This window comes from Mycteria americana, chromosome 2 (assembly GCF_035582795.1).
Source record: "Mycteria americana isolate JAX WOST 10 ecotype Jacksonville Zoo and Gardens chromosome 2, USCA_MyAme_1.0, whole genome shotgun sequence".
Taxonomy (NCBI): domain Eukaryota; kingdom Metazoa; phylum Chordata; class Aves; order Ciconiiformes; family Ciconiidae; genus Mycteria; species Mycteria americana.
Window position 1 is genome coordinate 151,651,320 of NC_134366.1, and position 24,506 is coordinate 151,675,825.

The 24,506-nt window shown below is 38.5% G+C and overlaps 1 protein-coding gene across 1 annotated transcript in view; it reads right to left on the reverse strand.

Annotated features, from left to right (window-relative positions):
- Positions 1-18,686, reverse strand: part of RGS22 (regulator of G protein signaling 22) — a 59,967-nt gene extending 41,281 nt beyond the window's left edge. Inside the window, exons 1-6 of the mRNA XM_075495470.1 lie at positions 18,662-18,686; positions 17,980-18,008; positions 14,612-14,674; positions 5,960-6,181; positions 2,089-2,174; positions 71-236 (exon numbers count right to left, since the gene is read on the reverse strand). Coding sequence (XP_075351585.1) covers positions 71-236; positions 2,089-2,174; positions 5,960-6,181; positions 14,612-14,674; positions 17,980-18,008; positions 18,662-18,686 — 591 coding nt within the window. The remainder of the gene's footprint in view (positions 1-70; positions 237-2,088; positions 2,175-5,959; positions 6,182-14,611; positions 14,675-17,979; positions 18,009-18,661) is intronic.
- Positions 18,687-24,506: the final 5,820 nt, after the last annotated feature.

Here is a 24,506-nt window from a genome sequence, read left to right on the forward strand (position 1 = left end):
AGTTACAATAATTTAACCCACTGCATTCAATCTAGCTTGATGTTACACCCACTAAACATGTTTATTTTACCTGGCCAAGTGATATGTAGAACTTCTTCATAGTCAACGAAGTGTAATCCTCTTCAAGAGGGGGAGAACTTGAGTCTTGCTTCCTTACCCAGGGATAGTAGTCACTATCTATAATGAAATTAATGCCAGTCTTGCTCCATTCTACCTGTGATATCAATTTAGCTAGCCTGAAATTAAACGTTGTGACAAGAAAATAGTTAATTTTAGCTTTTAGTCAGAAAACAGTTGATTTTTCCCTAGAATGGGCAATAAAAACCATGATAACTCTAAAAATAAATTGCTACAAGGAACTTCATGATCTGCTTTGTTATTTCACCCCTCACCTGCTGTCACATGCGTAAACGCCAGTACTGCCATTCCATAGCCCACCAGTTGGTGGGCTTTACAGTTGGTGGCCTGCTTTGCATTATCAAGCTTTACCAGTAAAACTGATTTCTGTCAGGATGATCTTGCATGTATCTATGCAGTCCCAAGCCCTGCCAAGAAGCCCTTGAACATTTTGATTGCTAAAATGGAACTATTCTCCCAGATTGCAGAAGCCCTGTGTCACTACCAGACACTACATTTCCTGGTCCTGATACAAGCAATCTCCCAGCAGCAATGCCACAGCAGTGATCATACCAATTGAACTTTCAGATGATAACAAGACAGCTGGTGCTACCATGTGCAGCTGGCTGCTATATGAAGACTTCATAGTACTTAACAGCACTCCAGTGCTACCTTGTGTTAGTGTGAACCTTGCGATGTTCAGGAAAGGCAATCCTAGAACCACATGGCAATAATGAGGATGCTCTGGGCTCAAGAACTGTGGCAGAACTTACTCAGTTAAGTTAGAAAGCAGTACAAAACCAACCAAGGTGCATGTGAAGGGAAGAAGAAGCCTATACCTGAGCCTATCACCATGAGCTGAATGCCCAGTTTCATTTGTCCCCACTGTTTGAGGACAAATAGGATTTCATTCTAGGGTTGGGGTATCTTCATCTTTAAATGCAAGTTTCCTCTTCAGCATCTCAGCCTATCTTGATCCTGATTCAGGAAAGCAACTTAAAATACTGATGTCAGTGGAAACTAGGCACATGTTTAAAGTTAGTTTATGTAATTCTCTTAGGTAACTCTGCTTGATCAAGGAAATACTTTACTATAGCAGAAGATCAAATTTTTAGTGCTTCACGAGGCCCAGATACGTGTAAAGCAGGCTGCTATTAAAGGTAAAATTGAGCACTCTTTCACTGTTTGTTTATTCTTTGCACAGTTTTCCCCTTGAATGTAAGTGTAGTCTTTGGGATATAGAAAGTTAAAAATATTTTGAAATTTTTCAAGCAGAAGTCCATACCCCAGTAACTAGGCTGTCATTACAATCACCAAACATGAGTTTTGTGAACCCTAGTGCCAGGCTGCCTCTCCTTGTAGGACCCCTAAAACACACTACAGTTATCAGCATCTAGACACAACCTTAAGGGATGTATAGAGGTAGATCCTTCCAAAACGCACACTAAACCTCCTGAACATCTGCTGAAAGGACATCTTGAAAAATATAGCAAGTGTACAACTGTAAATCATCCAACTATGCCACAGCATCCCCCAGAGAACCTTGCAAAAGGAAGTCTGACTGTAGGCCCAACAATACAAAACTAATAATTGAAATAAAAAGGACTGGCTGTTTTTTCCAAATAGATTTCATGGATTCATATCTTTCACTTATATGGCCTCCATATTGATTAGAGAGAGGTGCATTGCTACCATGATATCTCAGTGGAACAGAGATCCAGAAATCAGTAAACCTCACGCTTACTCTCTCTGTAACGGTGTAATATAGGATGTAGTTAATGGTCAAGGAAAATTACAGAATGATGAGTGAAACAATTCACTGATTTAACTTTATCCAGGTCACTAAAATGCTAAAATTAAACAGGACAAGAGGTGGGAGAAAACATATTAAGGGTACCGTCAATATGAATTAGACAGAAGAGAAAGACGTACAAATTTAAAACTGAGAGACAACATATAAGATTGCAGTACCTGTATTCAAAGTAACAGTCGCTTTCTAGAAATGCTGGGAGCCTTTCTTTCTTAATCCACTGAATTGCTTGTTCTCGATCAAGACACTATGAAAAAAGAAATGCCAAAGGTGTGCAGAATTCTTGACTTTCTGTTTTTGTTTGCCATGTAACTGATTCTCTCCATCCCCTTCTACAGAAGCAGTCTCAGGAAGACAGATATACTATGAACATCACCTTTGTTATCCAGTTTAGCCTTAATCGTGCTGGGACAATTGAGTTACTTTACTTTCTGATTAACAGCTAACAAGGTCTAAATCTGATTTCACCTATAAGAATACCACTTTTTAAAGAAATCATAGGTGTTTTTTCTTCGGAAATAATGTGTGTATGAATCATACTTTTACTGTACAATTCCAAATGCAAACTGATGTTTATGAATTTTCTGCAATAGGAAACCGCTAATTTTTCTGACTTTATCACATTTTATAAATAACCACTATTACATTTTTCCTCAAGAATTTGAAGAGTAAGAAACCCTTAACTTAATTTATATTCCCAGAATGGGAATCAAACAAAATCAAACAAAATCAAACAAATAAAAAGCCAATCAGTTATCACCTTTCCCGCTTCTATGTCGGAGCATTGCATAACTGCATTGCACACAGTAACTCTTGTAGTGGAAACCTAACTGCATTATGAATCGGGCCCATAACAGATTTCTGTTCAGGCGGTCTAAGCCTCAGTGCCTCGTCAAAGTAGAAAGGGAGGTGCCTCCAAGGATTGGTTTGGGGGTGGAAAGGAGGTGTTGAGCAGTGAGCTACACAGAGCCAGCTAAGCAAAAAACTATGGCTAGTCTTACACAGAGAGCAAGCTCTCTATGGGCCACAGTGATCCATAGCTGTTTCCCTTAGAAATGACACACGGCAGACTTTTTAATATTTTTTTTAAGAACGTACATTTTCCACTCTTAGGGGATGACCTGTTTTATTTATCTGAGGTGCATTTTTCCGTTTAGTGGAGGTGAGACTGATGATTTGGAAGAATGCAGTAACTCCACTTATCCATAAAAACAGGTGAAGTTTGGGCATGGATGCTACTTGCTGTATCAAATAATCAGTTCACGTAGATTACATTTTAAATTTTCTTTCCATGAGCTAATATTCCGTTAGGGACAAGGGTTATTTCTGCCTCATATATATCTGTAGGGGATTAAAAAAATCTGAATTACTCAGAAAGTGGGTGGTTTCATTTAGAGAGAAGAAAATGTTTCAAAATATGGAAAGCTTATGTTGGCAGTGGCTCATACAATGTAATTTGTCAAGATGGAGACTAATTACTCCCAACCACACAGTGTATGCTTCTTTTTGGTAACTGACAAGCTTTTTTGAAATACAGAAGATAGTCTCTTTATTTTGGCATTTAATATTTATGTATTTACTGACTCACAGCCCAGTTTTTTATCTGAGTGATTCGTAACATGTTCACGTCTGCACATGGCTGGTACACAAAATTATGTATACTATCAGAAGGAAAGAACCTCTACGCTTTCCCCTTCCCCAGAGAAAGATGCTACATTTAATCTGATGGGTTTTGTTACCTTGGTTAGCTTCCTTACCCAGTCAGCCTTAGGCCTTGCTGGGACCCAATCCAGCAAAGCTTTTAGCACGTGTTTAAGTTTAAGCATGTGTTTAACTTCCCTTGATTAAAGTTAAACACATACTTAAGTGCTTGGCTGAACTGGGGTTTCTCTGAAGTAAGGTATGTGGGATGCCAGCCAGTTTCTTTCCATAGTTGTGATCAATTCTACCCAACTCCGCAGGTTTTTTTCTTGATATATTTTATGCCAAGTTGATTTTGACTATTGATAAAAAGATACTTACCTCCATATCAATAATTTGCAAGTGTGCATGCACACATGCGGAGAACTTTTGCTTATCTGTAAATTTGTAATGGTCTGAGGGGGAAGTAAAATACAGAGAAAAATACCACTGGGTGTATTTCTTCAGCAAGATGTGTTTAAATTCAGGCTGTAGCTTGAAAGGCCTAATAGGATTCTCCAATCATAGCTCATTTTCATTAGTAATGTGCCAGCGATGACCACTCAAGGTGACTTTTGGTAGCAATGTAACATTCAAAGCAACTGTCAATCTCTTCGGTCAGTGTGAAGAAAGCAGTCAAAGCAAAGGAGGCAGCATCACCTGATGCCTGAAAGATCAAATCCTATTTGATTTGAACAGAACTACTTGATGCAGTTGGTCTGGGATGACTTCTGGTTCATAGTGTAGTACAATGAATGAAGCTGACTTCTTTCACCTTGTGTAGTTGCAGTAACAATTTTTGGCATGCTGTTTTGTAGGCCATTTTGTTCCAGCTCAGCCTTGAGATGCCAAGCTGAACTGGATGAGTCATCTAAGTCACTTGTCTAGTAAAGGAGGAGTCAAAAATAAGAAGAAACATCTCCCCTTCCCCCAAAAAGGAGAAGAAAGTGTACTGAGGCATACTGCTCCTCAAAAGGCCATAATGCTTCCCATCTATGGAAAATGGCCCACAGGAAGAAATGTATTCTTAAATAATACAGGAGCCCTGTTGCTCCAAACCACATGAAAGATGTAAGTAATAGTGAAATGGCTTTGAATTTGTCAAAAAAGGTCATCCACAATTGCAATGACGTGAGGTTATCCCAGAGAGCAACGTTAGCCAGACTTGCACAAGCACACAACGTTTCCTCAGTTGAATCCTGAGAGCAAATAAGAAATCGAGAATAGGTCTGCTTTTGTGCTCTCAAGCAAAGTATTTGTGAAAATAATTATTTAACATGGTAGGGATGTCTGTAAGCCTTGTCCTATCATAGCATTTGTCCAGTTTAGATGCAGATAATTGCAATCTCACATTACTATCATTTTGTTAAACATCATTGCCTTTTGACCTCTCTCAACACTGTTTTCTTTTCTGAAAATCATTCAGCTTATACTGGGCAGAGCAGCAGACTGCTACAACTCCCTGATTTTCTCTCAGCTTTCCAGATATGACATAATTTAGAGCAGCCGCCTCTAAAAATGTAGCAAGACCTTAGACTGGCCTTGAATGAAATGAACTGAAGTCACATCAGTCACACCGATGCAAAGTAAGCAAGAAAGGAATAAACCAAGTATCCCAGTGAAATATTTTTTCTCCTCCAAAGCTATTCTTTAAAGGTAAACTCCCACAACTAATTATACTGTCTTGGAGTCTCTCAGGTCCATACGGTGCTTCAATTCCTGATTTTAACCTGCCTAATTTGGTGCTGAAGAAAGCCCTGAAAGTAAACAGGTAAGAATACCAAAATTGATAGTGTCTGAGCAAGTCCGAAACAAGAATTTTTTTCTAAAATCCAACCTATCTTTCCATTAATTTAGCTTTCTTGTTGTCAAAGATTATTTTCTCTGGCCATTTCAATTGATGCTAACCATGTAAATCCTTTGGGAATTAATGGAAGAGAGACTTATGTGTTGCCAGACCACAGATGAGCTCATAGCCATACAAGGAAATTAATTAATAAGGAAAGACTGAGATGCATTAGTTTCAGTCAATTTGCACATTCCAGGGATCACTGGTAAAGTAACTGTTGTCATAATATTTTTTCTTTTAATATTAAAAAGTATTCGGACCACACAACTGAATCCTGCCCTACAGAATCTTCAAAATTCTGTGCTACAGGATGTACATGTATAATTCCATTCACTTGTCTGCTAGACACATGTGCATTGCAGGGCATAATTTGGCCCATCATTAAGTTTTCCTAACATAAATTAACATTTTTCCCAAGCTACCAAGCCAAACACAACAACAACTACTGCCAGTATCTTTGCAGTAAGATCTAAATATAAACCCGGGGGCTATAAGATGCTTACCATAGTGTTGTAATTTGGATCGATATTGAAGGTTGGAGAAGCTCTGCGCATTTTGGAGAGCAGCCTGTCGTTCTTTGCTTTCCTTAGAACATCATAAATGGGGTTTGGAGGTTTCTGATCATGTACAATTTTTTTCAGCTGGCTTTCCAGGCATTGTGGGGCATCATTAACTACTTCAAAAACCCCAAAGTCAGAGTTAAACTTAACTGGCTGGGCAAAAGTCTGCAAAAGAAGTTTGGAAAGCTTATAACATTGTAATACAGGAACTCTTTCATTTAAGAAAGTTACTTTTTATAGTATAGACGCATCCTACAGAATGCAAGCTGGTATTACGAGGCTTCTTTCTCTTGCCTGCTGTAGTTCATATTTAGGGCCCGGAATAGTAATTTTTCTGCATTCTTGTTCTTTAGTCTCTTCGCTGTATAGCTTTCCAAAGCATTCCTACTTTTTGTCTCAGCTATGCTTAATTGTCAAGCATTTAACTCATTCTAGATCACAGACCATTTTTTTTTCACATGCAAATAATAGATACGGTGCAGAGTTGTCTAGCTTATATAATTCACAGTGACTTTAGTAACTGTTCTGCAGGAGACTACTTACCTATAGGATCAGATCTCCAGTGTTAATTCATTACCACAAACAATCAAGGCTTGAAAAGATTAGCAATTAAGCTGACCTTTTAAATGTGAGATGCATTTGAGGAGGATGAATCTGAAGGTTTCCATATGTAGGAAAGGCTTTTCACCATATTGTTACTTGTAGGTCAAACACCTACCAAAACCTATGGCTGTATTAAGTTTTATTATACATCACTAGTTCAGTCAGGTACTGAATAATACATGAGGTAGACCAAACTTCAATGTCAGCTATGTAATTGTAACTTTTGTCAACTCCAAAAAACCCACTGCATGTGTACACATTAAAACAGAGCCATCTTTCATCTTTTGAACTGTGGTATTAGGTATTTCCCTAAAAGACTATCTTTCAAATTCTCTTACTTTAAATGAAGAGGGAAAATATGGATGGATTTTACAGAAGTAATGGGGGATACCCAAGACAGTTATGAGTATGAGATTATATACAACCAGAGCATATAGGCATCTGTGCACTGAGCTGGAGGACAAGAAGGCATGTTGTATTTAAGAACTGACGAAAATCCTGGCCCTATCCAGACCCAGTGCCAAAATTCTTTTTGGCTTTGTTCCAGGCAGGATCCCACCTGATGTTTGTACAGTTGTCGTTCCCCTGCACTTAATAAGATTATTTTATTTTTTCAAGCACTGTATTTTTCATTTCCTTGAACTTTTTCATATATCGTGTATATACGTACATAGACATAACTCATATACACACTACATATGCCGAATACATGCTACATATAATATAGAAATATATTACAGACCTGTTTTATTCTTCTTCACACCTATATAAGTCCAAAGTAACCATGTCAGTGTCAGCTATTTTGTTGCTTCTGTTTGAAGCCCCCTTGTTGATTAATGTCTTGTAGAGCAATGCCCAAGATCGAACCATGTGGCTGCAACATGTGATTACAACATTCTCTACTTATCCCATAATGTCTCACTGTGGAGGCTGAGGTTGGCAAAGCACGTAGCATGTGAGAGCTTGAAGTGTGTGATTAGTGCCTATGACATCAGACTGTCACTGCTCAGAGCCATGCATTGAATTGCATTAGTCTGTTTAGTTAGGTAACTTCAGTTGAAATCATGGCTTGGGTTTTGTTCTCTGACACCTTGTGCCTCTTTTGGCATTAATTTTCTCCAGGGTACTCTGCAGGTTTTAGTGTTTTTTCTCCAGGCATACTGAACAGCATTTTAAAGAGGCTTTTATGCATAGTAGATTTCCCTGTACTTCATTCAGACCTCCTCCCAATTTGCTATGTGTACATTTCATTTACTTTCAAACCTAATTTGGGCTGCTACCAGCTTTTAAGTGACTAACTGTGCAACCTTAATAACCTCCAAATGTATTCTTCCTTATTTATTTCTTCAAGTTCTTAAAAAGGAAACTGAAGAAAGTACACTAAGAAACAAGGTGCTTCAGTCTCTCAGGATTTGAAATGCTCTTGCTTGCAGAAAAAAGCAAACAGTGCAAATTCCATAATGCAGGGCTACGTGACTAGACCTGACCAGATTACTTTAGTTCCATGTTAATCAACTTAAAAACTAAGCAAAGACAACATTAGTTTATCACACGCATCTACTTTTACTTAATCCTTTGTAACTTATTCTAGATCTAGGTTTTTCAATACACATTCTAATTAACTGAACAGAAAACACATGGCAACTTTAATGTAGTGAAAGATGCAAGTGACAATTTTTAAAATGTAAAGTGTACTGCTATTTTGGGAGTCTGACCACAAATCATTTATAAGACAATATATTAATGAAACAAAAGAACATACACTCATGGGATAAGAAGATTAAGACTTCATACACTACATACTTGACTGAAAAAGGTGGTTCTAGTCCAAACTTTTGGGTTTTGGACCAAGGTGTAGTTACCTATCCCCAGGAACATCAAAAGGCATGCATACTTCTTGTATCAGTTAGAGAGTAGCCAGTAGATCCCCTTTACTCGACACTAGTAAGACTACATCTGGAATACTGCATCCAGTTTTGGGTCCCCAGTACAAGAAGGATGTTCATAAATTTGAGTAAGTTGAGCAGACAACCACTGAGATGGTCGAAGGCTGGATCACTTGCCTGTGAGGAGAGGCTGAGGGAACAGGGCTTGTTTAGCCTGAAGAAGAGACAGCTCTGGGAGGACCTAACAGCAGTCTTACAGCACTTACAAGGAGGTTACTAAGAAGATACAACCAGGCTTTTCACAGAGGTGCCTGGTAGGACGACAAGAGACCATGATCATACACTGAAACAGTAGAGTTTTCAACTGTTTATAAGAAAAAAGGTACTTGTGGGACAATTAGTGTTGGAACAGACTGTCCAAAGCAACAATGGAATCAGTTGTTGGAGATTTTCAAGACCAACTAGAGAAAGTGCCAGGCAAACTGGTGTCAACACTAAAGCATTGACCCTGCTTTGGGCAGGAGACTGGACTGCAGACCTGCCCAAAGCCCCTTCCAGCATGACTGATCTATGATTCTGTACAGATCCCAAATTCTACCAGATAGAGCATCTCATCAAAGTATTGTATAAAAGCATTAGCCTTTCTGGGGAAGCGTATTTCTCTTGCTTGCTTAAGAAAACTAGAATGATAAATCAGAATATTTTTATAAGCATAATAAAAGAAGAGGTAAGTCCTGACCATCTTAACTCATCCCCCCCAAAAAAATAAAAGTGATAATGTTATGACAAAAATCAAATGGGAACACACACAAAAAAATTAACCTGATTTCTTGTAGGAAACATTTTCCCAGTTACAGTACAGGACAAAGGATCAGTCAATTCATTTCCTTCTCAGTATGTGAAAAACTCTGGAGCAAAACACACAATCTAACCATTCCCACACATTACAAGCCACAAAAAAAACCCTACTCAATACCCTGTAGCGAATTTAAAACCTTTCCCACAGAAACCAAGTGCCATAAAATCCTACAATGTTTCACAGGACAATAATGAGAGAGGTTTATGGCACCACCAATATTCTAGGTCATTGCAATAACAAGGAATCTCTTCAGTGAAGATGCCTATGTTAAGGAGTGGGTGATAGCCTACACTATAAAGGAAGGGGAAAAAATTATCTGTGCCAATGTAATATACTAAGAAATTTCTTTCTTACCCCACATTTGGCAAGTGCTTTGGCTTTTTACAGACAAGTAAAATACACTAATGAAAGATTAAGACTATCAGTGCATTCTTCCCTACATTCTCGCTCTAGTTTGGGCCAATTTTTGATCCTTTGAAGATAGAGAGGGAAAACTCCAGAGCCAAATTATACCTCAAGATGTTAAGAAAAAATAAATCAGGTTTGGCAGGAGCATTGGAGCTTGGGATTCATACATTATCAATTTAGCACAATAAATAGGATCAACAAGGAGTTGAGAATACCAACAAATAAGAAATCTACAGACTTTGCAAACTGTTTCACTCACAGGAAATTCTCCCCTTGAACCCAATATGACCAATCTAACTCAGTATAGTCATCTCAGCTTCAGAAAAATTCTCCAAGCAAACAACAAAAAGCTATTTTCAGACTGTGGTACAGCCATACTATTAAATAAACAAAAACTTGCATGTACATTTTTTACAGCAAAGAGATTCTTAGCTGTCAAATGCACATTGAATATGGTTTCAGCTGAAGAATAAATAGAATACATAATTCTGAAACCTGAAGTTATACACTTAACTGAAGGGAAGACAAATTTCTCTCACACCTCCCAAAACAGAAACCAAAACAGCATCCATCACCATGTTGCCAGGATATCAGACATATAAATCTCACTGTTCTCTGCCTTAACAGTTTTCAGATATACTTAACTTCAGATACACTTAACAAATGTGTAAATATGCTCACTACATCCCACCCCGAGTAATGTAGTTTGATCCCAAGAGAAACAAAATGACCACTGCTTGGCCGCCTCTTAGGTTAAGGCCCTGAAAGGGTGGGAATGAATAGAGACCTCATCCAGGAGCTTTGCCAAAACTTCCTTAAGACGGGTATGTGTGTATCATAAATAAATGTCAGTGAGAGGCCAGACCAGAAGAGAATTTGAGCAGCTCTAGGAAGTGCCTGGAAAATTTGTACTGCACATGGTCAGTGGCAAATTTCCCACTGACTTTAGTAAGTCCAGGATTTCCCTTCCATTGATGAGTAAGGCACAAGTCACAATCACATACCACAATCTAATTAAGAGAGAAGAGAACAGGATTTTGAGTAAACCTACTATCAATAAGAAAGAAGTCAGGAGAGCTTCTTTTGCTTCCTTGAATATCAAAGATAGCAAACAAGTTTTAGTCCTGGGTAAGGCTCAACATAACATACATGTAGGGCCTTACTGATGTAAAAGCCTTTTTAAGGGAGGTTGTTAATTGGCACCTGCAGCCTCCTCACACACACCTGTAAAAGACAAGACGAAACTAATGAGCATGGATTGGTGCCTTGAATTGATGCATTGATGCACTGAATTATTCAGAACCATCTTCAAAATAGACAAGGGCCTGAACTGTGCGGCGCAGTGGATTGCTTTTTGCCTTCTGCCCTTTCCGTCATCTGCTACTCATATAGCAGGCTTGTTTTTACCCTTGACAGCACCAGGTTTTCAGGACCATTCTGTTTTCAGAAAGACCAGTTAACTCAAACTTCATTACTTGTGCTTTAATTGTTTTTGGAACCATCACCTACATCAAATCCTGGATCGCAGACTACTCAGCAGACTCACGTTTAAGTTAAAACTGTTAGCTGCATACTGGCCTATATCTGTCTTCATAGACCATTTAGCATAATTTTTTTTAATCACACCACAATAGTTCCTACTAGCATGAAAATTATATCAAGCAATCTACCTACAGTATGCTGCCCTCTTCTTTCTGTGTGGCACTATTAATACATCTCTGTGCTCCTAAGCAAGGAAAGGCGAATGTGTTTAATGTGATAAAAAGGATGTTCATTCTCTTTTTTTTTTTTTTTTAAATGAGCAGAGAGCTTTTATAGTGAGAATGACTTTCAAAAGAAGTAGTCTTCAAATCCAAAGTTGATAAATCTGTGGTCACTTGGTATCTTTCTGCTGCAAGGGAAACCCCCAGCCAGGGACTTGCCACCAAGAGTGCCATTTCCTGAATATGCTTCAACTGAGGCGCAGTTAGATCTTTTGTCTCTAGTGCAACTCTTAGAGGTTGCAAAGAGGAAGAGTGTGTCTTCATCAGGATCACTGGTAACTAGAAAATGAGGGGTAAGGCCCCAGCATGGACTTGGGGTGGAACGAGTAGCAGGCAGCTTGTAGAGCACAAGAGAAACAAGTTGACATTACTGCACTTTCTTACTGAGGCCTCCAATGCTGAGCTGGATGGCAATTTCTGACTTCTGAATTTTCATTCCTGGCTAGACATATTCTTGGATGTTTTAAATACATGGATCAAAGATTCGAATTCTAGGGATGCCTGACTAGCTAGAAATGGAAATGTATCCAGGCCAAGGTTTCTCTTAAATCTTTCATTTTAGATTAGTTACTAAGGAAGGTGTTACTCATTTGTATGTCATGTAATTGGTTTCTGCTACTGTGAAATCACTGTACTACTGGCAACAAGTGCCCTCATGGGGTTTTTTGTATTATTTTATCTTTCAGAAATATTTTCCTTACAAACTATTCTTCATTACAGTACGTAGATCTTTGGAGTACCTAGATATTCATGTCAGATTGTCCTGAATATTATTATAACAACAGGATCACTTAAAGGATATGCTGTAAATCAAAGCAAAAAAAACCCTCTGCTGCTGCTATAGCAAGTCCCCAGTGATACAATTTTCCATACACTAGTGGTGCATTATAAATCAACGCAGAGGCAGTCTCTTAAAATAAGCATATGGTATCCCTGATTTCTTGTATCAAGTCACACAATATTTTCAGTTTAACTTGTTGCCTAACTACTAGCACACCTGGGTAATACTGTTCCCAGGCAACAGCATATAAGCACAACAAGAATAAAGCAATGGAAATTTCAATGCGGTGTTTTAGTAGAAGCCGCCTGAGAAGGAGAGGGAAATGGGGAACATAAGGTATTCAAACCACAGAACTCAAGGCATTAATAGAACTTAATCCTGAAGAGGGTAAATCCTCAGGAAAAGGTCAAAGAAAAAATAAAACCAATTATGACATTACAGATAAGAATAGCTAATAGAGCATCTGTTTTCATGAAGATATGTAAATATATAGAAGAGAGACCATGTGTCATCTTAGAAACCTACCAAGATTACCAGCGTAAAACAGTGTTTACTCAGGAGTGTCTGTGAACTCTTTTCTGTGGGCTTCCAGAGCAGTCAGGAGTGCCTGGACAATCACTGCGGTTCAGAGCTGCTGAGCTGTGCCAGGACTGCAGGCTGAGGAGCCCTCTGAGGCCAAGGAGAATTTTGGCCTCTAATAGATGTCCTGAAATCTCTGCATGTCCAAGGAGACCCAGAGACTAAGCAGGCTGAACTTCTTACCCGCTCCATCCTCTGTGATTTGGGGAAAACTTGAAGCATAGTTTCCAAATAAGCAGCAAAGGCGTGGAGGATGGTAGTCCTGTGCTAAGAACAATCTGGCACATGGAAAGAGGCCTGGGTTTAAAAGCTACATAGTTAGGCTTGGATTTAGGCAGATATCCTAAAGCAGCTGCGGGGGGGGGGGGGGAGGAGGGGCAGAAAGAAAAAACCCCAGCCCTTTCACCACACATTTTCTTCCATCTGTGTCTCCCTAGCTTTGTCAAAATTATTCTTAGGAATCTTGCAGTGTGGTGACAGCATGTAAAGGCTGAGCTCCTGAGAGAAGTCAGTATCACTGCTGTGCACAGAACCCACCCTCTGATACAGAGTTGTTCTAATACCTCCAGATTCTATTTTAAGGTCAAAAATTGGCATAGGGGACCACATCCTACCATCCTTAGTTCTAGAGCTCCCATTACATGTACTTTTAGACAAATCTGTGATGTGGTTTAGAGAGTACATCTAAGTCTAGTTCAGTTTGGTAAGCCTGAATCATAACTGAATTTATTCCAATAGTGGCTGCAACCATAGTCTTAGGTCCAAGGAGCATCAAGAAATATTCTGCCCCTTCTGCTGGTGGTGGTGGTTCCTACCAAACAAGTTGCAGAAATGGGTATATGTTCTCATAGTGCAGCCTGTTGGGCTGCAGTGCTTTAGGAGGGGGACAGGCTGTGGGCCAGCTCTGGGGTAGATCAGCTGGGAGACCCCACGGGAGCCATGAGTGACACTGTGGAAAGGTCTGTGCCACCTTGCAGGAGAGTATGAGTGTGAGGTGTGGGGATAGTCAGGGCTGAGACTACTAAGATGAAGTTGGGTGAAGTTGCTGCATTGAGGGAGCAGGACAGTACATGCGACTCCCATAAGAGTGTGGGGAAGCAGGGTAGTTGATGGGGAAAAGGGGCAAAATATAGGGCAACTGGTTAAGTACAGGGCATCGGGTATGGTGGTCTAACTGCAACTGGATCAGCACACAGAATACAGTGTAAGGCTGCATCCTTCTAGCTGCAGATGGGAGGGGAAGAACAGGGGAGTGCCAACTCTGAGGTGTTCACAGCCATGAAGAGAAACAGAGTTGGTTCCTGAGGAAAAGTGATTATTAATCACTGAGCACATGGCCAGAAGAATGTAAAAGGACAAACACTTGTTATGTCAGCATGTCGTGATACTGGAATAAAAGTGGACTCCTTATGCTTTTTAAATAAGTATTTACATCTCTTTTTCATTTCCTATTCGTATTATTTTGGTGCACTGTGATTTAAATACGTAAATTTGCAAGAGAAAATCTGTCTCCAGAAGTCCAGATACTGTGTTATTTTTCCTGACAGATAATAACATTGAGCAATAAGAGTTGCTACCATTAAAATACAGACATATTGTAAAAGCCATTTAAATTCCTAGTGGCAAAATGCAAAATGTTCTAAGCTGGATGACCTTACTACTAATCTTAGTAAGGTGTTTCTTGTATTTTGCAAGGGATTTCTGTAAGGTACTTACCGGAAGACTCAAAAATTCATTAAAGTAGTCCACAAGCATATCATCTGTAGCTAAGCATTCTTCCTACAGAGAGACAAAACCACAAAGCAAGGCTTGTACTAATCTGCACTAACATGGTTTGAATGCACTGTTGCCTCAAACAATGATTTTTCCATGAGCTATGACATGCAAACTTTTGCAAAATGTTATTTCCCACTTTTGAGAATATAATCCTTGCATCATTGTTATATTCTAGCCATTGCACACCGCTGAGGTCCTTAGCAATTTAAAAAACACACGTGAAGGTAAATCCTTTGCCAAGAGATTACAGATAAAGCCTTCATAAGCCAAATAACTTCTAAATGCTGGAAATCTGCATCTTTACTTTTGAAAAAATGTGCATAAGCTAACAGTCTAAAAATTCCCTACATTATACCTTTCTCTCTCGCATCTCGGAAGGAGGGGAGTATAAAAGCTCACCAGAGCCTGCTTCTGCTCCCACACTGCTGCTTGGGGACATTTTGGGGGATGTTTGGGGAATAAAAGGGAGTTCACTGATCTATATTTTGGCTCACCAAGCAAGCAGTATATGCCATACTTGGAATCACAGAACTGGGAGGCTTCCTGTTGACTTCATCAGAAATGAAGGCTGCATCTGCAGGTCATTTTGTACCCTTTCTGACCCCTGCATTTTAAATCCTTCTAACAAGACTCAAAAACTGTAGAATAGAAATTAAATTTTTTTGCTGTTGACAAATCAATAAGTATGGATCCCAAGCTGACTTCTAATGCATGCAATACCACCACCACGCCCATTTCAATTGAACAGAAGGTAAAAGTAGAACATTATTCCATTGGTCTTCAGAAATCTGTCTTCAGTATAACGAAGATTCCTGAACAGTTTTTAATAGTTTCAGTTTCTTGAATATTCTATAATTTCTGCCTTGCAATGCAAGGAGAATACACCTAAATCAAATGTATTTGCCAATATCAGCAAAGGTCTTGTGACACAAATCTTTTTTTTCTTAAGTTCATAGCATTGAAATGTGCTAGTCATTAATAGTGGTAAAGAGAGGTTATGCACAGTGTACGTGGTATCACTTGTAGGCAGGCAGTATCTTGATCCAAACTCCACAGTGTCTAAATAGAGACAGCTTGTACTTAGGTAAGGAAGAAATCTTGAGCTAATCTACTTCAATATGAACTCAGGAAGGCCCTTGTATGCTGCATGACAAGATCTTGATGATGTTTGTCCGGCCTTAGTCTGCCAACATTTATTCCTTAGCACTTGTGGTTGCTGCTGTGACTGATACAGGACAGGCAGGTTAGCTCATGGTCATTCCTGGAAAATGCTAACAACACTGAAAACAAGGCTTTCTGCATTACAGAGATCGTGCTCTATTTGGATCACAGGCCCATGGTCCAATGCAGTTGCAGTACTATGGATGTAGAGATGTTAGGCACTGATTAAATAGGATAATTTACTGAAGTGTCTAACCCAAAGCATTTTATGTCAATAGAAAATCTCTCGCTAACGTCACTAGGCAATCAGATGCAGAAATCTCTATTCAGCAAGTGATAACACAATTAACAAAAAAATTAATTAGAAACAAGTTGCAGTCTGCCTCATGTTTGGTTTGGGTAATGCACAATTAGATTTGACACTGATAAGGATGAATCTGAAGATGGCTAGTTATGATAATACCCCGTGTAAATATTTTATTGTTTCAAAGGACTTATTCGAAACAATTCATTTATTACTGGCTGAAGTATAAGCTCTTTTAGAATATGCAGGTAACGTGTTTTTAATGTGCCAAAGATATAATTCTCTGTAGTCCCATATAACAGCAAGAAATGTAAATGCAGTGGTTGATTGATCAATCAAATGTTTATTATCTTATTAATGCAAGCTTTACTACATACTGATCTTACTGCATGTATACACAATATACTTTCCTCTGGTTTTTGGAGGTTTTTTTGTGGTCAGTCTTATTTTCATTTGAAAGCATAGTTGCACTTTCATATTTGCACATTATAGGTTATGGAGTTGCATATACAATACTATAGCTTAGATTTTTCTGTTAGGAAGCATTGTGTTTCATTTCTTCCCATGCCATCTTTCCTGCTGCACAGTCCAAATTATGACTAGAAAAAGCTGCCTTACAAGTGCAACTGGAGGTCAAGGTGTGCTAAAAATTGGTCCAAAACTGCAGTTTTGTCTTCATGCAATTTGTGTACAAATAGGAATATCCTGGGCCTGATTTCTATTACTCTTTTAACATTGAAAGGAATTTTAAAATCATTTTGGCAACGGTATACAACCATTTCTTAGGTACTTTATGGAAACAAACCTAATGATTTTCTACCTATAGTATTTGATAGCTTTCTCTATTACTGCCATCATGAAAAAGTACAGAAACACAGAACTATTATTAGACACCAAAGGAGAAGCTGAATGTGGGTAAAAGTGGCACCATCTTGAAAGGTTTGCATTTCACATTGCAGCACCCACTAAAATGATAAATACCTCTACACTCTTGAAAAATATATAATAAATGGCATCTTTAAATGTCAAAAGTTAAAGTTAGTACAAAACCCCAATCCTGCATAGAACTCTGACAGTTTCATGTCCTTGTGTGTAGTTCACCTGGAGTCCGACATGTCTAGCCACATTAAGTAGCCTGCAGAATCAAGGTTTAATGCAATGTAAATGTGCAGTTGAGAGATGTTTTCATATATATATATATATATGTTTGTTGTCATCTACATGTTTATATATGCTAAATATCTGCTCTATATATATCATTTTTCTCTACCTGAATTCAGTCTTGATTCTGTTTATGATAATATATTAGTATCTAGAGGCTCCCCAAAGGAATAGCAATACATTTATACTTTAAAATACATAGTTACAAAGGCATCCAAAATGGGGAAGAGACAAACATTACCTAAGCTGCAAGATTTAAGGTGTCATTTCATATGAGGTAACAGGTAAACATATATACCTTTCAAATAAGAGGACAAACATCAGGGAAACCTACAATGAGCTAAGAACAAAGGGCAGAAAAGGTAAAGTAAGGAGAAGATTGTTAAACCTGTCATATTGAACCTTTCAGTTGATTGTTTCCTTCCTTCCTTCATCCTATTTCACTTTCCTTTCCATTTCCATCCTTATTCTCCAGAGTTTCCTGATTGTTTTTTTTTTCTAATTATTTTCAAACTGAGTATTTTTTTGTCTGAGAAAATTGTAAGAAATTACTCAGTACACCATACTTAGACCAAGGAAAGAAATGAGAAACCAGACAATAGTTTCCAAAAAGTTTTTTTGCCTTTTTTTCTCTACAGTTGCATGACAAAATGAATGATCAAGCCTTATAAAGCATACTTACAAACACTTCTTCTGTTATACGTGGAGGCTCTGAAACACAAAAATAAAATATCATATGTTATCCAAGCAACACAATCAAGCTTGTTCAACTACGATTACTGAACAGAAACAAAAAGTAGTGAGGCATGACAACCTTCCTGGTTATTCTGAAGTAAAATAACTTAGCCTGAGGAAACAAAATAAACTCTAAGAACATGCAGTAATGTTGACCCATGCATAAAAAGGTTGAATATCACAAGAATGATTTAAATATAATGAAAGTATTATTTAACTAGATTATTCTCATACATATCAGTTAACATCTTTTCAGCTTTCCTCTGCAAAATTGATTGCTAGAAGCTTGCTGGTTTTTATGAAAATACAGATTTGTGAGAGACTCTAGGAGCCTTGAACAGCAAATACTACGAATCATATGATAAAATTCAGAAAAATGTAATTGTGGGTATTCCCAGATAACCAAATCTCATTCATTCTGGGAGAATATTCCATCTTTTGTGATGCCATTTGAAGGGAGTAAAGTTCTCTCTTCAGATTGATGAATTTTGCTAGGCAAGTTTAAACCTAGCAGTTCAAAATCTCCCTCTTTTGTATCACTGTCTCTGTACCTGAGGCAATCACCCTGGGGTCAGACCCCTGTCTGACACAGAGTCAGATCATCACCCTGCGTGGAAAGCACTACATACCAGTGGTAAGCCTTTTCAGCTGCATCCTGGATCTATATACATAAGGGCCGGCACCCACACCTGCAAGCATACATCCTCATTTGCAAAGGTGAAATCCTTGACTGCAGACCAGAAGTAGAAGCTGAGGAGTCCCTGGGCCTGGCTGGGGACTGCTGGTCTGCACCAGGGCAGGCTAGCTCTGCTGCGTGGCTCACAGCAAGCGGGGTTGCTATGGCACTGCAAACAATGCACGGGATGAGCTGAGCACTAAGCGAATACTTCTGCTGCTCATGCAAAGCTCCCTCAAGCAGACTCAGACATCAGGCACACTGATGATATGGTCCCAGAAGAGAGGCCTGTGAACTAGGAATTTGAGGATACTTGCGGCAAGAAATGAAATGAAATCAAACACTCTTTCCTCAAAAGACCTAGGCAGTTCTTAGTCCAAAATTATATTCTACCTTCTCTTATGTTAACAAAACCCTTCGGCCATGTCGGATTTTGCCTTAAAAAAATCTCACACCATATTACTAATGACCAACAGATTTACATCATGTATCAAATAATTCTGCATCCGTTAAGAGGGCTGTAAGGCTCAATCCCAAGTAACAAAGTCAGTCCTATCTATGGTAGAGAACTTCCACTGCAGCCAAGTAAGAAAAGGTGAGGAGCTTCATGTTGCTAAGGCTGAGATGAAACCTGGGCTGTTTCCTAACAGGGACAAATGGCTCCATTGTGATGTGCCAGAAACACAACCTGCAACCTTGGTAACAGCCTTCCCTGCTTCCTCCTGCTACCAGGGCCCAGACCTAGCAGAAATCCAAAGGCAGCTGCATTTTATTCCTGTTAGGGAAAAGTTTATAAATAGCCTAGGTGGAAGGAGAAAAGACACTAAGAGACATAGAATACAGTCCACTCCCAGAATGTTAGTTTCTTCCTTGGCTTGAGGGGGTATTCCAAGATACAAGAAAAAGTCACGTTTCTGGTATGGTCAGCGAAAACTGTGTACAAAGAAGGAATTCAGGCCCCTATATGAGGATTTCAGTGGACTTTAGGTGTTCCACAACTGGGATCTGACAACATCCTCGCTAGCGAGTATCTGATCCTAGAACTGCATGAATTCTTCAGGCACCTTCAGGTTTTTTGGCATGAAAGTTCCCTCAAAGGTCTTATTGCTGCTTATTTCCAGAACAGCACTGATTTCAGTAGCTTGGCTTAAATCCCAACGGGATCAGTTGTACAAGATGTCATGTATGGAAGTTACATGAAGGGCTCCTTTGAGAAGCCTAATCCATCAGCTGCACTCACAAAGTGCCCAAAATGCACCAAGAGCTTCCCGTTCCCAGCAAACTCTATCATTTGTGCTGCCTTGCACAGAACAGTATAGTATCTCCAGTCATACTCTTCAGCTGCAAAAAAAAGTTTTATTTTAATTCATACATGACTTTGGTGGAATCTGTGATCAATTAAAAACAGAACAAATGCACACGCTCAGGGACTACAGCTTAAAGTCCAGGAACTGACTGTCAAAAATGAACAAGCAGCAAATCAAATATCATAGAGGCAGGGAAAATGGCTTCATCTCCTAGAAATACATGTTATTTTGCACCCTCTACTCCAGATGTACATTCCCACTCCTGGGTGTGCCTGTCCAAATACCACAATCACTGTTCTAATTACTAAATGTCAGAATAACGTCTCTTCTAATTGTCTTAGTGTAATGTTGTTAGCTGACTGATTAGCTTTTTAGGGTGCAATGTTTTGTGGGGTTTTTTCACTTAAGGGAAGAACAGTATTTGCAAAGACCTGAGAGAGAAGCTGAATAATATCATAGCCAAGATACACATTTCAGCCAAAAGTTTGATATATATGAAAAGCATATTCAACAGAAGCAAAGAATAAAATATAAAGATTCAAACTTACATGAGCTATAGACAATTTAAATAGTATGGTCAGTATTCTGATGAAGTATTAACTACCCTTAAGTTCTCTGTATGCAAATTCTATTCAATAAGACATGACAAACAGTATGTTAACACTGAATGGCATACACGTAAACACATGATTTCTTAGTGCCATGTATCAGGACATGTTCTATTGTGATTATGAAATATCTCAAATAGGTATACCTAATGTATGTGTAAGAGAAAGACATAACAAGAAAGCCCATAAAATGTAAACTGAAACCTTTCCAACAGGTAGAAGAATTGCACTGCATCGTATATGAGACTGCATTGTCTCATAACCAAACTACTTAATAATATTTCAAATGTTTAAGCTAGTGTTCATTCTACTCCTTTTCCCCCTGCCCCTTTTTCTTTCTGATGTAGGTTTAGACATAGTCTTTGGTGTATAACATTCTCCTAAACTTCCATAGTTGCTTGTAATTTTTGAAGCAAAAACAACAACAGAAACATGACAAACGTGTCTTTTTTAAAATTAGAAGAGGAAGCCACAAGTCAGCTTAGATAGATAGAACCGAAGTTTGGAAAAGAGTCAATAAAAACACAACAGTCCTTTTTCTCTCCTTTTGTCATCTGGTATATTTTGGTATAAAACTCTTAGGTCTTTGCTCTCTTTGCAGTGTGCTTCAAAGACTGCATTTTGGATTAACCTCATTAGGAAATACACACTATGCTCTCTCCTGGAGAATCTACTAGCAGTCGTTATCACTTTCGCATTATCTTAGTTAACAAGACACATTTAGATCAAATATTTTGTGTGTGTGCGTTTCAGTCCTGATTTTATATTGCCAGTTTAAATTTCACCAGCTGGTGAAGCCGAGATATAAAGATTAAGCTCATTTTCCTCCTTTCCCACATTTTTCTCTTTCCATGCTCTTCTCTTATTTTCATTTTTATGATTATTTATCTTAGCAGAACTGCAGACCTACAGAATGTTTCATAAATATAGTCAAAGCCATGATCTATCCCAAAAAGCATCTTGTAGAAAACATGAATAGCTAGACAGGATGGAGAATAAGTTCTAAAAAAGGTGATACCAGTAAAATTCTAGACAAGAGAAAGCAAAAAGACTAGAAGTAGGTTTCAAATTATTAGAATTTTGAGAAAATAATAATCTAGCAGAAGGCCAGCACAGGAAGATATCTGCACAGGAGGACAAATGGGAGGAAAACATAAATTGGTCCTCTCCATCCCTGCTGGCATCTCCCTCCTCTGCTCATTACTGAAGAGCCATTTGGAGAGGTGAACTTTAAGTCAAGACTTTAATCTGTCATTCTCCCTTTCCTCCACACTTCTCAGAAGTTTATGCTTTCAAATATTTATCAGGGAAAGCGTTTCAAAGTATCACCCAGGTAAATCAGATCAAAACTGCTGAGAGAACTTGGCACTGAAAGAAACAAACATGTAAGCTATGCCAGCTTGCTGGGTGAACAAGTCTCCTCCTTGTGACTTGCTCAAGTAAAGAAAAGACATAAGCTGGGTTACTTTATTAAATCCAAATACACACTTGTGTATTTAGGTGCTAACCTGTGTTTGATTCCTGACAGTGGTCACAGTGAAGTCATGACCATCCCTGTAATTAATTACTCATTCAAAAAGTAGCAAACACTATTTAAAAAAATGTAGAGGGATCTCTAAGGGCAGCTATGAACTAATTCCCATTGATTTTCCATAGAAACTCCCTATCTCAGATATAGGTGGGCATTTCATCATCTTTAATTATCTTTCATCATCTTTAGTTATCTTTAATAACTAAATATCTTTACAGAAATCCAACTTTAGTTAAATGTAACTACTCTTTCTTCTTTGGATGATTGCCACATATATTTTAGCTTTTCCATCTGAAAGCAGCAATCTCAAACTGAAAACAGGTACTAGGAAGCCTATTTAAATATTGACTGCAGAACTGCCAAAATGGGAGTCAGATCCTGAGAGGAAAGCACAAATTGATCATCAGATAGCTGGTCCTTAAATGCCTTAAATTATTCTGTTGGCAAAATGGCAGAACCTGCCTGTTGTGGTGTTATGGCCTCTGTGTGTTGAACCCAATAGTTCTCATTTACAGCACAGTTTAATGCAATTCTGTGCCTGTCAGAAAAAGTTCACGCAGACACCGAGGAAACAGTTATTGGGAATATGAGCACTCAAAAGAATTCTGAAAAGAGGAAAAAAAACCCCACACATTCCTGAAGATAGTCTAGGTGAAGAGAAAAAAGAAAGTGCTTAAAAATAAAATAGGAAGGGCTAAATAGTAAAGGAAGAGATGTGACATAGCTTTGGTCTATCAACATTAGAAACCTTTTATTGGTGGAGGAGACTGTCAGAGGGAATGCAGGTCCAAAGAGCTTGATCTCTACAAAAGTTTCTATTTGGATAGTCACTGGAAAATATTCCTTGACTTGTCCATGTCACCAATGGCCCAAGGATTCCTGTAACAATCTTATTCTACCAGGACAAGGTAGAGGTGTTTTATCAAGTTTGAAGGCTTTAAATAAAGTTTTATTTCCCTTTGCTTAGTATGGGTCTTGGAAAAGATAAAGGGAATACAGAGGCATACCTGGAAAGTGAATCAGAATTTGAAAGGACCACTTAGCAATTTGTGATATACATTTGTACTCTTGCTACCTCATACATGCCAGCTACCTACTTCATACCTGCAGTCGTCTGATCCCTTCGGAAATTTGTATTAGTGTCTTAAGAGATAACTGCTAGAACTTTAGGAGAACATCACGCTATCCTTTCTAATTTTGGAAAGGAGCATTAAGACTTAATTAAAAAAAACTGTTCAGCAAGATTGTGGCAGTTTAAAGAAATGTATTAGAAACAAAGTCATTCTGTGAAGACGATATGAAAATCAGGAAAGAACTACTAGACCCACAGCTATCAAACCACATGCAAGATAAAAAATGGCATGGCGCATAAGCTTACAGCAAGGCAGAGAGAGTTTATTGCTAGCAGCCCTACTACAATTAGCATAGCATAGCTTTCAACTGAAACATGAGATACAGATCAGAAGAAACTATGACAGTTATTTCTTAGAGATTTCACTGTCAGGGGATGTATCAGAAATTTTGGCACTATGTACAAAAGATAGCATTGTTACTGTCTATTCTCTGTTTTTCATATAGATAAACTGGAGTCATGTTTTGTAATACATTTTGGCTGTGCTAATTTAAGCTTTGCAAGTTTACCACCACTTCTTACTTTTAGTTGTGCAAGCAAATTTCATGAATTTTTTTTTCTGGGGTTACTTGTAGCTTGGTTTAAGTCAGGTCAGTTTGTTGACCTTGGCTTAACAGGTGTTCTAGCCAACTAAGGGGCCAACACAAGAGGCATAGGAAGAAGCTTCAGCAGATAGGAATAACGTATGCCAATAATGCCAAACACATCCTTTAACAAGATCATCTCCTGGCAGTAGGTGGCATATACCCAACAAGAAACACTAAATGCAGGCGTGTCTTTGCAGTATTGCTGTTACAATCAAACAGATGTCAACAACAGTCCCCAAACCCAGGATTCCCCAGCTAAGAGCTAAGTTATCCATGTGGGATATTACTGATGCATCAAGCCTGTGGATGTCAGTAGTGCTGTTTGAGACAGCACATCCCACTGACCATCAGTTCCCACCTTTTTGTGTTATACTGCCATGGCTGCTTGTGTAGCTGTACAGTAAAGCTGACTGGGAGACTGATCCAGAAAAAAAAAAAAGAAAAAGAAAAAAATCAGGAGGAAAGAAGAAAAAGATTTAATGTACGTCAGCTTCCAGAACACAGCAGTGTCAACATAACAGGTGTTAAGAATGGTACAAGGATCCATAACTAATAGGTGCTCCATAAGATTTTAATAATACTTCAGAAAAGCATACAAAATTACAGCCTTCTTATTTTGCAAGTATTCTACTT